At 45.8% G+C, this 17,021-nt stretch overlaps 1 protein-coding gene across 1 annotated transcript; it reads left to right on the forward strand.

Annotated features, from left to right (window-relative positions):
- The first annotated feature begins 2,931 nt into the window (after positions 1 to 2,931).
- LOC118214319 (cyclic AMP-responsive element-binding protein 1-like) lies at positions 2,932 to 16,201 on the forward strand. The gene is made up of 8 exons (XM_035394207.1): positions 2,932 to 3,106; positions 8,154 to 8,266; positions 9,714 to 9,860; positions 10,123 to 10,223; positions 10,487 to 10,626; positions 11,046 to 11,228; positions 11,684 to 11,837; positions 12,516 to 16,201. Exons 2-8 carry the CDS (start codon positions 8,162 to 8,164, stop codon positions 12,658 to 12,660), a joined length of 975 nt encoding a protein of 324 aa, XP_035250098.1. The 5' UTR covers positions 2,932 to 3,106; positions 8,154 to 8,161; the 3' UTR covers positions 12,661 to 16,201.
- Positions 16,202 to 17,021: the final 820 nt, after the last annotated feature.

Consider the following 17,021-nt stretch of genomic DNA (forward strand, 5'->3'; position numbering starts at 1 on the left):
TAAACAGTGTGTGATAAATCACACCTGGAGCATGCTTTCTCCCATGATTTCTCCAATGATCTCTCTCAGATTGGCTGGGTACTGGCTGGTAATGGGCAGTTTGAAAGCTTACAGTGGAGAGGACTGACCTTTAGCCCCTATTTACATTAATCAGTCTTGTGACCTACACTGCTGCCATGGTACTGGATTTTTGGGGCTTGGATGTGCCAATAATTACCTCAAACACAAGAGCAGATGGAGGAAAACATCAGGCATGCTTTGTGCTGAGAATCCCACTCAATTAACAGAACAACAGCGTATGTACACACATGCGCGCACACACACGCACACACACACACACACACACACACACACACACACATTGACACCCTCTCACCACACACTTAAAAAGGTGTGCTCAGCTTTTATTATGACGAGAGAAAAAAAGAAGCTCTCAAACATTGCATTATCTCTCAACATGTGAATCCAATCAGACCTTGAAATTATTTTCATTTCCCCTGTGAAAAACAGATTTGGGAATTACACCAAGATATAATGTTTGACTTGGATTACTGTGCCCAGCATGGGGCAAGTGGTCACGCTGCTTTTTCAAGAGGCCATTTTGATTAAAATTGGAAAGGTAAATTCAAATGAGACAGCGTACTTAAGCTTTGATGTTTTTTTTGTGTGTGTTTTTTCAGTGGCACCTCAGGTGGATTTTAATGACTGGAGAGAAATGCAGTGGAGTGAAATGGCTCCTTGCCGACCAGAGGACACGGGCACAGAACAGGAGCCAAAGCGAGCGTGTTCACCCAGGGAGCCGTGCTGCTGGGACTCTCCACTGAGCCGCCGCAACCCTCTCCTGCCGCAGGGAGCTTCATCAAGGTCAATCACCGCACTACATGCACACACACACATGCACATGCGCACATACACACATGCACAGGCACACGCACACGTACACACACACACATGCACAGGCACACGCACACACTCATGCACACATGCACAGGCACAAGCACACACGTACAAACACACACATGCACACACACGCACAGGCACACACACACACGTACATGCACATACACACATGCACACGCACATGCACACACACACACACGCATGCACAGGCACACACACACACACACACACACATGCACATGCACGCATGCATGCACACACGAAACAGGCATTCCTGTGTGCATGCTTGTGTGCATATATGAAGGAACATGCATGTACACAGGTAGCCTATATGTGCATGTGTGAGAGAAAATGCATATTTGCATGCTCATGCAGGTATGTGGAAGAATGTGCATATGTGTGTGTGTGTGTGTGTGTGACCATGGGATAGAATGCAGGGCCATGTATGTGTATATGTGGAAGTATATGTAAAGATTATTTGACACATTGGTCAAAACCATACTATTCCCCTTGGGGTTCCTCATGCTATAAATCTACACCTGCCTATTAAACCAACAGGGTAAATTCCCTATACAGCATGGTTCATGTCACAATAAAAAGCATTTTTTATGGGTTGTGACAAGAAAGCGCTATTAAATAGATAAAACATATGAAATGGGCACCTGGAGGATTATAAAAAAAGAATTGCCTCGATAACACACAAACACCCGAAACAGCATCCCTATCTAGGTACGCAAGAACTGAAGCTTCAACAACCAACCACCCGCACGTTACATGCAAAAATTATGAGCTTTTGCCACCCTACGTACACAAATTGCATTCTCGCTTCCGTGGACCTTTCATTCTTTTTCAAAGTGCTTTTGAAAACTGACTCAATGCTGCCCCCTCCTGATCACACAGTATGTTTTCATTGTTACACAATTTTGTGTCCAGGAGGGTTGAAACTATGCCCTCTGTAAAAATAATAATAATATTTTTTAAATTCTGCATACTGATGTTGCAGCAGTACTGATTAATTATTTAAATGATCTTCACGATTAATATGTTTGCAATATATAAAATGTTATTATATCTGTGCCTAGCTTTCATATTAGTTGATCATGGAGTCAGCAGGGCACTGTTTAATGTAATAGAGTACTTTAAAAATGAGGCCTCTGAGTGCACTGCATGAAAAGCACTGAATGAATAAAGCTGTTGTTATTTCATTTCAACCATCATTTATCATTTTTTCATAATTTATCGTTGTTTCACGTATTATTCCCACCCTTGATAAAGATGAACAAAAATATTAGCAAAATAAATTGATGAACGATCAATTGCTAGATTCCAAAAGTGCGAGACAGGAACAGTAAACAATCAGGAGTCAGTTTACGCAAGAATTCACATCACTTGATGTTTACCTTCACCTTAGCAGGTCATCATTTGCTACATTCACTGGTATCCCAAATAAGGTTAATAAGGTTAAATTTAGCTTGAGGAGGCCGTGTGAGGCCCAGGGGTTCCCAAAAGGGGGCCCTAGGGAGCTGCCAGGGGGCCCCTGAGATGATAGAACATTATTGAAAGCTTCAATCACAAAACATCAAGACATGAGTAATTATTCAGCTAAACAAATAATGCAAATTAATAGTATATAAAATATGACCTTTTTACTTTCTGTAGATGTCAGACTCATTTGTTTGCTATGAATGGGGAAAAGGAAAAATAAGATTTTTGCTTTGTAAATATTTGCGGATTACAAAAATGCCAAATTTTTATGGGGTTAATTGGAATAAGCTTGACTAACTGCATTGGAGTGTGTACAGATGGAGTTGCGATGATGACAGGCAGAGAGGTTATCACATCTCCTGTGGGGGGGGGGGGGGGGGTCCTGGAATATTTCCATGGACACGGGGGGCCTTGGGGGCAAAAAGGTTGAGAACCTGTAGCCTACATTTCATGAGCATTTTTAGTTCAGCGAGTGAATATTCCGTGTATTTCCGGTAAAGTTCGGGAACAGCTCGGTCATATCCGCACCCTAGTCGGCAAATTCCGTACACGACTCGGCCGTTCTCGATGGTGCCGCTGAGTTGATTTTCGTCTCCCTCGTTCTCCGTGTTGTTGTTCTCGGTGACGCGACGGAGGTGTAGCCTGACGCGGTCTCTTACGTGTCGGCCTGAATAAAAGTGGAGCTCCGAGAGCCCGGGAGTGACGGAGGGAGTCTGTATCGGTAAGGGAAAGCAAGTGTCCGGGACGGGAGGGACACAGGGCACGTCTTCAATACGAAGCAAATGTTGTTGTATTCGGCCCGGATGAAACAAAGAGATCATGGCGGCTGCGGGCTTGTTGCAGGCATTCGGGCTGGGTGGGGAGGTAGCACTGGAAATAGGGAGCGGTGACCGCGACTCATGAGGGATACGCAGCATGTTTGCACAGCCTACTCTGTGATGCAAGCTGTCTAATAAAGGTCTCTGCTCCATGTAATCGAGCGTCATAACACAGATGCATCCGTGTTTGCAGATTACTGTCTTCGCTTTCCCCATCTTGGTTCTCTGCGCACCCATGCATTTGGAAGGTTACCAGAAATAATCACAATAATGCAGAACGGATTCTTTAGCTAGCTAACGGTTTTATTCAGCCATTGTGGATGATAAAATTTACCCTTTTTAGAAGTATTGCTATCCTCTGTTTTGATTACTTATAATCTGTTCGGAAAATGGTGTGTAGCTAGCTATTAGCTTGGTGTATGGGTTTATTTTGCGCCAGCCAGCCACCTAGAAGTTGGAACAAGTTTGCTGGAGAGTATACACCTAATTGCTAGGCTAATCGTAACGTTGGTTAACAACCATTTTGATCAAATGTGACCTGACTGGGACTGGTCTGTATATTTACATGCTCCTTTTTGTGTGTTAAAACTTTGAGTCGACAGGCTGCATTCTCAAACATCTTTTCATTTGAAACGAAAAAGGCGGCAACTTCCGTAGTGTGCAAATGAGTGCATGTCTGCACTAGCCCCGCTGTGTGTAAAGGGGGCGAGTTGCGACCAACTTAGCTTTTTAATGTGTCCGTGGAACTTTTGGGGAAAGAAGCCAGGTGAGGGCAATTTTGGGTAAGGCATATTGACATCAGAAATAGCCATAAACGCGTATTAAACATTCTAATGACTTTGTGGGGGGGAAAAAGAAGGTATTAATAATAATTGTAAGTCTTGCAAGTGTACAGAAAATTCGTAAGTCTGTGGTCAGAACGAACCATTCATAATAACATTCGTATGAGAGTACCATGTAACTCCAATATTGCGTGTGTGTTAATAGTATGAAAAACTTTAAGATTACAGTGATAATAGATTGCATGTTGTAGCAATTTTCACAATATCAAAGACTGTAGTAGGGACTGTGTCAAAACAGTTGACTAGTCGTTCGTGGGTGTGTGCCTCCACGTTTGTACTCTTTTTTAAAAAAAGAAAATCTGATTGACGTTGATTGGGGAACGTGTCTTGCGTCACAAAAGCAGCTCTGTGTTTGATCTTGTGGCGCGCTCTTGTCTTTGCATGTTGGAGCTAGCCATTGCTGCTAGCTGTCATAGCCTCGTACAACCGCCTCATGAGCTTACTTTAAGAACATAAAGGAATCTTGTTGTGAGTGAAATATGTGAAGTGAAGCTGGCTTATCATGTTTCCACATTAGCAAAGCTTTTTATGCATTTAAAAAAGCCTCCAACAGTTCCCACCAGCAAGAACAATGCGGTCGGACCTAGCCAAACTAGAATCACATCCTTCGTAAACTCCCAGAAGTGTGATCGTGAGTGGTGAGAAGGCATCTGCTCTCCTTGCCAGAATGGTTTTAATGGATGTTTTACCAATGAGCGTAGTGATAGGGAATAGCTTTTGAGAACTTCTGGCCTATCTCACACCAGAGTATATGGGGCTTGAAAATGCATGTGCGGGCTGCTGGGTAGCTCACAGGGTGAAAGCGCTGCTTCAGTCTGCACCATGGTCTCAGATCAATTCCGACCTGTGTCATTGCAAACTGTGGTCAGAAGCCCTGCAGGCAGCCAGCTCTGCTGTTCACTGTTTGCTTCACATCACCCAAGGGATACGTCAGATTCAGATAGCAGTGTGACCCCTGTTGGCTGTCTGGGTGATTGCGGCTTGCTATCTGCACACATATGAAGCAGCCAAAAGCAGCTAGCTGACATCATGTGTACTGTAAATTGTCTTAATTCTCCCGTGAATATATCAGTATGCTTATACATAGTTTTTCATCACACATTTGGGTGGGATTGGACATGCCCAAAATAAAAAAATCACTAATCTGTACATAGCACTTTAGCCTAAACTAAATGGCGTTTAACAGTGGATGTCTGGACCTTGCTTAACGTTCCAATAATTTGCCACTATGTAACTGAGAATTGGAAAATGAAGAACGCTATACTGCAGTTGCATTCATTATTAAGAGACAAAGCTCAAAATGTAGCTGATTGACTGGTGGAAGAATGAAAAAGGATGTCCCACCTTCTCACGTTTTGCAAATGCTACCCATCCATTCCTGCTGCTTCTATCCCGCAGAGGTTTTTTCTGCGGCAGGAGTTTTAGTTGGTAGAATTCGCAGTCGTCTCCCTCCACATGTGGATATGTTACGGTTCCTCAGTAAAACTCTGTTTGATTGAACTTTAATGGGATTTTAAATTACATTACTCTGCCACTTAACCAAGGGCAGATCATGACAGTAAGACAGATTACCTTATGCGGTCTAGTATTTAAACAAAAATGAGCACTTAATATTAGGACCTTTTTTCAGATATAATACCTGAACCATTTTTCATTGTCAGACTTTCTGTTTTTAAAGTGTAGGCTATTTGTTGTTCATTGCTGTTACAGAAGTTGAAAATTTGTCCATCTTTTTAAAAAAAAATGATTAGGCTTATCTGACCTTTCACCCCTGGGTGTAACACTGAAGGCTGCTGACCTCTTGACTGGGCTGCACAGAATGGTTGTAGCAGTTGTGTTGTTGCCGTGTGTGGCATTCTCGGATACATATTGCCTATTTTTTTTTTTTTTTTAAATAAATAAAATTTCACGAGTTGAATAGAGCAGTTTTTGTAGTTAATAACCACGGGACCCGTTGCGGTTTGCCATAAGCACCGTGTGATAAGATCTCTAATGACTGCAGTGAGCCAGAACCCCGGTTTAACATCCAACCGTCCACACTGCCAGGAGCGCACTTCTGAGCTGCTGGCGTTGTCCGGTATGCAAAGCGGCAGTTGCGCAAGACGAGTTCCTGAGGGAATTGCTGCAGTGCATGCATGCATTACTCCAGTCCACAGCTGGGCGGAGCTAATCAGGCCTTTACACGGCCAACACCTGTTTCTCTGACCTCCCCCGGAGGTGTGTTTAACCCAGAGCTGCGGGAAACGGACAGGGGAGAGGGGGGCGGAGTGGGAGGCGGCAGTTTCACTGCGGCAGGGCGAGCAAAGGTGTCATTCCTCCAACTTTGAGACTGATGATCTCCTCGGAGGAGAATGGTGTGTGTGTGTTTGTGTGCGTGTGTTCGCACAGCCGGTACAGTTTCTAAAAGTGAATCACTCCCCCGATCTTCAGCAGTGTATCTCAGGTATTTTCTTTTCAGATTCTCTGTGGAGCCAAAATGGACGCTGATTTTTTTCCCCCCCATCTTTGCGGCTGTAGCACTTGCGTCTACTTTTCATTCGTCTGCTCAGAGCTGAAGCAGGTGTCCTTTGGCGAGTGGTACCCTGCCGGTCCGCGTGAGGCTGTAACTGCCCCCTGAGTGCCTGTATAGCTCAGCTGCGCTCCTTGTTAAACAGACTTCCTCATGCCTCCCATGCTGGTCATAACATGCCGTTATGGTTTTAAAATTTCTGCCGGCCATTAAAGGAGGAAGGGGGAGGCATTTTGATTGGCTGCCAGCACTGGGCATGTTCTTGGTTTTACACTATGGAGCAGGGGTGTCTGGGTCCTCTCGTATCCAGAAAAAACATAACTCTCATATCAATTGAGTGATAAAAAAATTTAACTCTCAAAAGCAGTAAGAGCGTTCAGAGGGCATTCACACACATCCCGGGGTTCAGTGCACTTAAAAGGGTTGAAACTGGCCTCTGTGATGGCAGAGAGCAGTGCTGCTGTAGTGGCAGGAGGAGCGTTGTCACGGTAACAGCGGCTCCGTGGGCCCCAGAAGCGCTCGGACGCGGTTAGCGGATCAGCATGTGATCAGGGCGCCTGTAGAAGACCAGCTTCTCCGTTGGAGGAGAGGTTGACAGGCGAATCCGCCCCAGCGCTGAGCAGAAGCTGAATGCTCTCTGTGTCCTCCACACACCGGTGAACGCTGACCAGACTAAGACACGCAGCAGACTCTAGTAGAGTTCCAGGCTACACTGGATACAAGATCACTTTGTGTCGGTGTGAAGTGTTAGCTAATTTTACACTAAGGTTTCTGCTGCGTCGGTGCTCAACATACACAAGAACGGAATAGTAAAAAAAGAGCTCTCTGGTCAGAAATGTACAGGGTAGTACTGATTCACCCATAAAATGGAGAGACAAAGGACAGCTTAGTCTCAAACACTCATGATGTTTGCTGTTGCAGAAATGCAAGCACAGGCTCACAGATGCTGGCATTTTGTCCTGTAATCAGAGCTCTCTTTGGTACATATCTTTCACGTCCATTCTACCTCAACTCATTTTTATCTAACCGTTATTAATAAACCTTTTCAGATGTTCATGTTTTTTCTGCATTTGGGTTTATCAACACACTATAACCCTCTTGGGTACTGTGAGAAAGCAGTCTGGTGACATGGAAACTTCAACGTCTGTTTGATTCTGTGGTAAACCATAAAACCTCTGAGTGTTTCTGAACAATGCATTCCAGTCGCTCACTGTAATATTGTTAAAGACGTCACTTCTAGATAATGTTTGAAGGAGACAAGTTCTTGCAGACTCATTGGAGAACTAGAAGTCACATAGAATTATTAAATCAAACTTTATCTTTACAAGTCATAAAGATATAAAGTAACACTTACCATTAATGGTCCCTCATAAGCACTACATGGCATGTTCATAATTTGACATTTAGAAGATGCTTTTATCCAGAATGGCTTACACAGCTTAATTACCACAAAAACATTAATAAATGCTTATGTCAGTAATCCTATATGATGGTGTGCCACTTGGTAATGAATGGTAATGAATCCATTGGTGCATCAGTGGGCCATAACACCATATGCCTATTTGATATTGACTGAAGCGTCTGACTCTGCGCCCCCAGCGAACTCGATGACCATGGAATCAGCCGCCGAGTCACAGCAGGGTGCGGACGCTGCTGTCTCTGAGACCGACAGCCAGCAGCTCTCCCAGGCGCAGATCGCCAGCCTGGCGCAGGTGAGGCCGCCGCCACTGATCCAGGATCAGTCCACACGTACACACCAGAGCTACTGTAGAGTACAGTCTACACATCAGAGCTACCGTGGAGTACAGTCTACACACCAGAGCTACCAAAGAGTACGGTCTACACACCAGAGCTACCGTAGAGTAGTCTACACAGTAGAGCTACCGTAGAGCAGAGCTACCGTAGAGTACAGTCTACACACCAGAGCTACCGTAGAGTACAGTCTACACAGCAGAGCTACCGTAGACTACGGTCTGTCTGTTTCAGGATCAGTACTCACGCTCCCCACATCTACACACCAGAGCTACCGTAGAGTACGGTCTATACACCAGAGCTACCGTAGAGTACGCTCGGGCTGTTTTAGGATCAGTCTACACCCCCACACACACGTACACACCAGAGCTACCGTAGAGTACAGTCTACACACCAGAGCTACCGTAGAGTACAGTCTACACAGCAGAGCTACCGTAGACTACGGTCTGTCTGTTTCAGGATCAGTACTCACGCTCCCCACATCTACACACCAGAGCTACCGTAGAGTACGCTCTATACACCAGAGCTACCGTAGAGTACGCTCAGGCTGTTTTAGGATCAGTCTACACCCCCACACACACGTACACACCAGAGCTACCGTAGAGTACGGTCTATACACCAGAGCTACCGTAGAGTACGCTCGGGCTGTTTTAGGATCAGTCTACACCCCCACACACACGTACACACCAGAGCTACCGTAGAGTACGGTCTGTTGTTTCAGGATCAGCTCGCCCAAGCCTGCTCCCCAGCCAATGGGATTTAAAACTCCCATATTGGTACAAGATTAGACCCATTCCTTCTTGAAGGAAAAGGTTAGCAGTGTAGGTTGTGAGTCATTGCCTTGTGTTGTTGTTTGTTTGTTTATTTATTTATTTATTTTACATAAAGTCACTGCTTGGTTATGTGTGAAAAATAATTATTTATACTTGAGGAGTTTCTTATTTCTTACTGAATATTTCAGTCATGCATCCTGTTTATGTTTTCGTTTTGTGAGACTCTGGCGGGAGATGTGTTATCTCTAATACAATCTGGCACATCCTGGCGTTCCAGCTCTTAAACACATTAATCCAGTCTCTGATTTTAGAGGAAATTCATTCAAATAGGTACAGGATGTCACTCAATGAATGTTTATTTGTGTGCATCTAGGAGCGTGTGCTTACGCATATGTTTGTACACGCGCACGTGTGATAGTGTGCATACGTTTATGTTGATGTGCTGTATGTCTGTGTGCATATGTGCATGAGAATACTTTTATGTTGGTGTACGTGCACGTGTGCAGGCGTGGGTGTGTGCACTTGTGTCGGTGCATGCGTGTGAGGGCGCTTATATTGGTGTACGTTTGGGCGTGCGCGCGGGCGGGTGTACGCACGTGCACAGGGTCACACTTCCCTGGTCTCCGCGGGACAGGTTTCCATGGCAGCCGCGCACGCCACCTCGGGCGGCCCCACGGTCACGCTGGTGCAGCTGCCCAACGGGCAGACGGTGCAGGTGCACGGCGTCATCCAGGCCGCCCAGCCGTCCGTCATACAGTCTCCGCAGGTGCAGACCGTCCAGGTGAGCCTCCCGCCCGCCACCGCTGGGCCACAGAAATCAAGTCACCTGACTAGGGTTCTGGCGAATGTTTGGTAAACATTAGCCAAATGATATAAAGGTAAATTATAACTACAGCTAATTACTATAATCACGGTTCTGTAGTGATCATTTCACTTGGTGAGATGAGTGTTTTCCCTATGCACAATGATATGTGATTAGCTTAGCCCAGCTAAAGACAGGGCCCCAGCCATTCCTGTCCATATAACGCGTGCTGCGCTTGCAGATCTCCACGATTGCGGAGAGCGAGGACTCGCAGGAGTCTGTGGACTCCGTGACTGACTCTCAGAAGCGCCGCGAGATCCTGTCCAGACGACCCTCCTACAGGTACGCGCACGTCTGCTGGCATGGCCTGCTGGGGATTCCACTGTGTGTGTGTGTGTGTGTGTGTGTGTGCGTGCGTGCGTGCCTGTATGTGAATATGCATGTGCGCATATGTATAAAGGTAAGAATAAATGTTGATGAACAAGTGAACTGTGCAGAGTGTGTGTTAGTTTGGTGGGCCATTTTAGACACTCACTTAGCAGTGCAGTGCCTTTGTCACAGTAAACCTGACCCCCCCCCCCCCCCCCATGCTCTCCCCTCTGCAGGAAGATCCTGAATGACTTGTCGTCAGACGCACCCGGGGTACCGCGCATCGAGGAGGAGAAATCAGAGGAGGACTCCGCCCCCGCCATCACTACGGTTACTGTGCCCACGCCCATCTATCAGACCAGCAGCGGACAGTACAGTACGCCACCATGCTCCGCCCCGCCCCGCCCCGCCCCATCCATGTAGACACAAAACCCAACCACACCGCACTTCACGTGCACACACACCTGCAGATTCTGCCTTGTGTCCCCCTTCTCTCTGGTAGCAGATACTGTCTGCTGTGTCACAGTAGCACATTTGCTGAGTACATAGCTGCTTCACACACAGGAAGAAGAGCAGGGGTTTTCAAATATGAGCTCACGACCAATGATAAAATGAATCTACTGTGGCCCGCAGTTAAAATGGGGATTTATACATGTTTAGATATGGAATTAAAATGTGCTTTAACACGCAATCTGACCTCCACTTGCACTGTGACTTGTACAGTGACCCCTAGTGTCCGCAGCCATGGAGTCTCAGCGTCTCCATAGTTACGTGTGCTTCCTGTCCCCCCCGCAGTCGCCATCACGCAGGGCGGGGCGATCCAGCTGGCCAATAACGGCACGGACGGCGTGCAGGGGCTGCAGACGCTGACCATGACCAACGCAGCGGCTGCGCAGCAGGGCACCACCATCCTGCAGTATGCACAGACCAGTGACGGCCAGCAGATCCTGGTGCCTAGCAACCAGGTAGTGGTGCAAGGTGAGCGTGAGCGTGCAGGAGGTCTGCGTGCTGTACACACGCATAGGGCCCCTACTACAACTGGGGCGCCCGTTGTGTGTGTTACCGTCATTGGAACAGTTCTTCTTTCATGAGTAAAATAACATTAGCATACCCTGCTCTGGGTAAATATATTCAGTGAAAGGTTGTTTCTTTCCTCGTGTAATTCAGTAGTCAATGTGGTCATTTGGTGGTTATGCCAAACTCATTGGTTGATTTGCCTTGTATAACTGCGCTTTATGACAGCCAGTGTGGTATACTCAACTACAGCAGATACAGAGGGAGACAGTGGATTTCTACTGAAAGAGAACTGTCGCAGTCTGAATATGTGTATATTAGAACAGAGACACAGTACCCCTCACATATGAGATCATTGTACTCAGTCCCTGAAGCTGTTTTATGGATTTGAACCTGTAACCCCACCCCCCCCCCCCCAGCCGCCTCCGGTGACGTCCAGGCCTATCAGATCCGCACAGCCCCCACCAGCACCATCGCCCCTGGGGTGGTGATGACATCGTCCTCCTCACTGCCGAGTCAGGGCGGGGCCGAGGAGGCCACGCGCAAACGGGAGGTGCGGCTGATGAAGAACAGGTATGGGCTCGCCGGGGCCACCTGCTGGTGTGTTCAGGGTGTGCAGCCATCGCCCGTCCTCCACAGGACTTTAAAATCAGCAGGAGAGACAGGGGTTTGTGCCCGCATCCTGAACAGCCGTACGCAACGACTGCATGTGAAAAGACATCCAGTGCTTCCTGTTTGCAATATCACTAGCTCTAAGTGGCAGTATAATTATCAATTCCTGTAATAATTGCTGTTTTTATCAGTCAGTTCAGTGCACTTATGTTTGTTCCTTTGTAAGTCCAGTAATGGATCAATAAAGACATAAAGCAGTTTCCAGAGCAGCAGGAATTGCCGAACATTGTTAGCACTCACTCATAATGCTACAACTCCTGTGCTGTCTTTTTAAAAATTTTCTGACAGAATGAGTGAGAGTGACATGCAGTTAAAATGAGAAACTGGCAGGAGCACATATTCTGAGGAGCTTGAGGATTCTTACACTTCTGGAACATTCTGGCTTTCAGGGACCTGGTGCATTTGCCTAAGGGCAGGGGCAGAAAATTAGGATTTGATAGGTGTCTCTCCTCAGACGTAATTTAAAGGCCTTTGCCTTTGGAGAAGATGAAGTATGAAAGGCTCATTAGCGTTTGTAATGCGTTATGCAGTCAATAGAAGAATGAGTTTCTCTGATTGTAATTCTCCTTTCTGCCACAGGGAGGCAGCGCGCGAGTGTCGCAGAAAGAAAAAAGAGTATGTCAAGTGTCTGGAGAACCGTGTGGCCGTTTTGGAGAACCAGAACAAGACCCTCATCGAGGAGCTCAAAGCACTTAAAGACCTGTACTGCCATAAATCTGAGTAGCCCCTCCTCAGCCCCGGTCCCGGCCCCGCCCCCTCTCCACCTAGCTTCTGCCCACCTGTACAGAGACTCCGCCCAGAGCCAACCGCCTGGTCAGAGACGGACGGAGACTTCATTGTTTTCTAAATGGTTTTTTAACGCTACAAACTGCCTATGAGAAAAATACAGGAACACAAAGAGGAAGAAAGTATCTCCCTTTACCGCTGAGCATGACCTATAAAAACAAAAACAAAAAACAAGAATAAGATGAACTGTTGACTGTAGAAATCCATTTCCTGTTTCTTCCAGTTACCAAGAGCACAGAGAGGTGAAAGGGTAATGATGTGCACTGGGACAGGATCTGGCATTGAGGAGCAGCTCCACTGGGCAGGAGATTGGATTCCCTCAGCTGTGTGTTCCAGTTCGGTCACTGCATGGCTGGACTTCGGTTGAGAAAGGAACGAAAGTTCTATGAAAGGAAGCGTCACAGCTTTGGGGGGAAAATCTGCCATTTTATCTCCCTGCCCCCCCCCCCCCCCCCCCCCAATACCGCCCACTCTTTTTCGACTTATTGACCAATAAGAGCAATGGAATGGCCTTCGATGTCATCACTACCTGCGCCCCTAGCGTGAGAATTTCCCGTGGGTGGTGTACATCTGTTACTTTTTTTTTTTTTTTTTTTTTTTGAGGAGAGCAGACCAAGGATTGTTATCAAACATGATATGTTCCGTTTCAGTATTTTTAACCCTTTTTTGTACTTCTCATTTCCGGTTTGTTTTTTTGTTTGTTTGTTTTATTTTTTATGACCTTACGAGTATGGTTTAAAAGTGTCACTTGCGCGTGAGAGAGGGTTGATGCCTGATCCACGGTTATTGCTGCAGGCGTTCAGCAGCTAGCACGGACTCTGGAGCGTGCACGCATGTAGTGCTCACCTGTCAAGTTTTCCCTCAGCCCACAGAGCACCATGCTTTCATTTCAGCGTTGGGGCCTGTATTACAGTCAGATTTACTCTCCCGAGTGCTTCTGCCAGGGAGCTGTGAGACTGGGGTCCCTCTTCCGCTGTAGCGGCTGGCTCATTACACCCCTTTGCTTCTGCAGATCTGCAGCCAGGCTGCCCGATTATATGGCTTTTCCACTGTGGAGCTGGGGCCAGCCTGGCTCAATATCCCTGTCCCACTGCACCAATCAACAGTGGCAAAAAGCCTCAGCGAAAGCAGCATGGCCGTGCAATTTACAGGCTCCAGGACTGAGGCTGAGCCATGGATGTTCATGTTCAATGGGGGTTCCAGCTGTAAAGCTTATGCCTGTGGGAAAGGCCCTACAGTGGTTAAAAAAAAACCTGCATCACCTTCTTCAACAACTGAAAGAGAAATCATTTTTCTTCTGTGTTGTCACTTGGAGCCAGTGTTCACATTTTGGGTTTTGCAGAATTAAGTTTTTTCTATATTTACAACTTTTCATTCATTTGCAACTGTTATGTACATTGCATTACAATCACTTACTTTCAACCAATAAGGAATTTGTATTTAAAACAAAAAAAGGTCTGCTGCAGCAAATATGAAATTTTTGGCAGCTATTTGACAAAAAGGCCTTTGAACATAGTGTGTGTTTTTGGGTGTTCTTTTCTGTTTGTGTATAGAAAGCTGAGAGTGTCTATGCCAGCATTTGGTCCCTGGCTCATCTGTCTCATAATGTTCCATGTATGTACTGTACAGATACCACAACATTTTGAAATGACAAGTGAATATATTGATATTAAGGTTCAGACGTAGACTTTAGCCTTTGCTCCAGCCTAAAGCATAACACCTGTTCAGCTCCGCAAGTTATTTTAATAGCAAATATTTTAACCAGAAAATCCAGCAATATGAAACGCTAAAATTAGCAGCTGTATTTCGCTGGTGCATTTGGTACAGTGTGGCTGCTTCGGAAATGGCAGTAACCTGTGAAGTTCACAGTAATATGTAAACTGTGCACAAAGGGAATTCTGGGAAGTGAAGTCAAAGCCTTATATAAGAAGCAGCTTAGCTTTGGTGCGACACCTTTGAAAGATGTTACAGTCCGGCTTCCCAGCAGCCTCTTGCAGCACCTATCCTTCAGATTAATAGATACTTTACTGACATAAAAACGAATTACTGATTTGGTTAATTATGGGTCCTTCTTACAGTTTGATAATCTTCATACTCAGGACAAAGGTAGCCACTAAATTAGTGGTGTCGTACGTGATCTATAAGCAGTTGAACAAAACTCTTTCTTATTGGACACAAGGCTTCTGTTGCTTCGCAGTGTAACATGCCTTTCAGAGTGGCTATGTCCAAACCTATTTCAAGCAGTTATGAAACGATAGCAAATGTATACTTAGCTAAGCCATGAGCCAGGCCCACAGAATTTGTCCGGGCTCATAAATGGTGTGAGGGAAATGCTTAACTAGATAAGAACCAGTCTGACCATGTTCACATGTAGTCACTTTTTAATGTGGATATGAACTAATAACTGCTTTGCTTGCTTTATTTTTATACATTAAAGGATTGTTAATGTACAGCCTTCATATAAGCGTTTAATATTCAAGAATTTTGCCGGGGGGGGGGGGGGTAGTTTTGGTCACAGTGAGAAATCTGGAATCCTTTGACCCCAATCAGAATCCCAGATTTCACACGAGCCCTTAAAGGGAAAGAAAAAAGGCACCTTGATCCGCGGGACTTTGGTGGGTGACCCGTGTGAAGGCCCAACACGGTTTCTGTGTAGCTGATTGTGATCGCATTGTCCAGGCCCAGTATGCATTATGCTGAGGCCCGATGGACCAGGGACTACACCAGCAGCTCATGCCTAAGCTCTTGCATCAGGGAGTGCGGTAGCTGGAATGGCTGATACAAACACACACATCTCACAAGGATAAAACAGGGTTATGGGAGTATGTACATGTGGCATACATTTAGCTTCTGTTTACAATGGAGACTGGACAGATATAAAGGGAATAATAATTATATAAAATGAGTAAATATGTACATGTGTGTACATACACATGCATACACACACTACATGCACACACAGTGTATGCATGCAGGCCCAGGTGTACAGTAGAAGAGTCACAGTGCTTCACCCCCCAGCCCTTTTGGGACCTTTCTGCTGGTTAGGGTGCTGATTGGACTGGAGGAGGCTCTGGCATGAAAAGCAGGCCCCGTATAGAAACCATCAGATGGGATGTGTGGAGAGAAACATGGCCAGGATTCATAACTTGCATTAAAAAGGACCTGTGATTCTTGTTTTGTTTAACCTTATGTGCTCTGTATAATGCCAGTTTTATTAAATATGATTTTAAACACTATGTTATTGTACATTCTGTAATCCTGTTAGCTGCTTCTTTGTTGTGTTTTTCAGTAGCCGCGCAGTGCATTGTATATGCTGATTGCCTGATTTGCAAACGGACTCATAGGTTATGCATTACCACTAACCAAGAACAGAAAACCTGCACTGGCCCTAGTTTTAAAGCATCCTATGACACCAGCCTGTTGTAATACCCTTTTATAGACGTTTGTGTAAAGCCACATTAAAGTTGCTTTCAAAGTTACTTTGCTTTGTTGTCATTTGTCCTCTTTCTGTAAAAGTCTGAGCCAATGAGGCCTGTTTTCAGAAGAAAGATGCAGGGAATTGTGGGTGATGACTGTGGGTCTGTCCGCTTTATCGTTGAGCTGGAGGCCGTGAGTCATTATGTCCGTCTGCTTTGTATTTTGAGGGTTTCAGACCTCAGAACAGGAATCTTTGGGAAGCACTTGGTGTAGTGAAGGAGAGTGAGGTATTTTGAGAGGATGCTACAGGAAGTGATATTAACTCTTGGTGTCACTACTGTGCATTTTTGTTCGGTTGTGTATCCTGCTAAAGCAGTAGCCCTGGATGCTGTGGTACTGCCTTATAATTGAACCCAGACTGATAGTGCTAATTGTGGCCAGTGACTCCACAGGCCAGTACATAGCTGGCTGTAGTGTCAAACGGGGAACCGGGATTTCAGTTGCCCGGAATGGGCTCAGTAAGTCAACGGTTTACCTGGTGTGCTTGCAAGGACTGCATGGTCCACCAGCTGACAATCGCAGTTGATGCAGAAATCCAGTTTGGCTTTGCATTGCATTCCAAACCGTTCCTCCTCCCCATCACTCTCATGCTTGGAACTGTTACCAGTGCATAGAAAGAGAGCGGAACAGGAATCCCTTAAAATAAGCAGCGTGACCAAATTCCATGGGACTGTAAATGTCTATTTGAGTGTGTGCACAGTACTGTACAGGTGACTCAGTGGCTGGAGAGGGCCGTGTGTCACACTGCAGCTCCCCCTTTAAAAATAATTAGACTTCCTGGCTTTAAATCAGGACATCCTGTCTCTGAATAAGACACCAAAA

Source organism: Anguilla anguilla, chromosome 15, assembly GCF_013347855.1.
Source record: "Anguilla anguilla isolate fAngAng1 chromosome 15, fAngAng1.pri, whole genome shotgun sequence".
Taxonomy (NCBI): domain Eukaryota; kingdom Metazoa; phylum Chordata; class Actinopteri; order Anguilliformes; family Anguillidae; genus Anguilla; species Anguilla anguilla.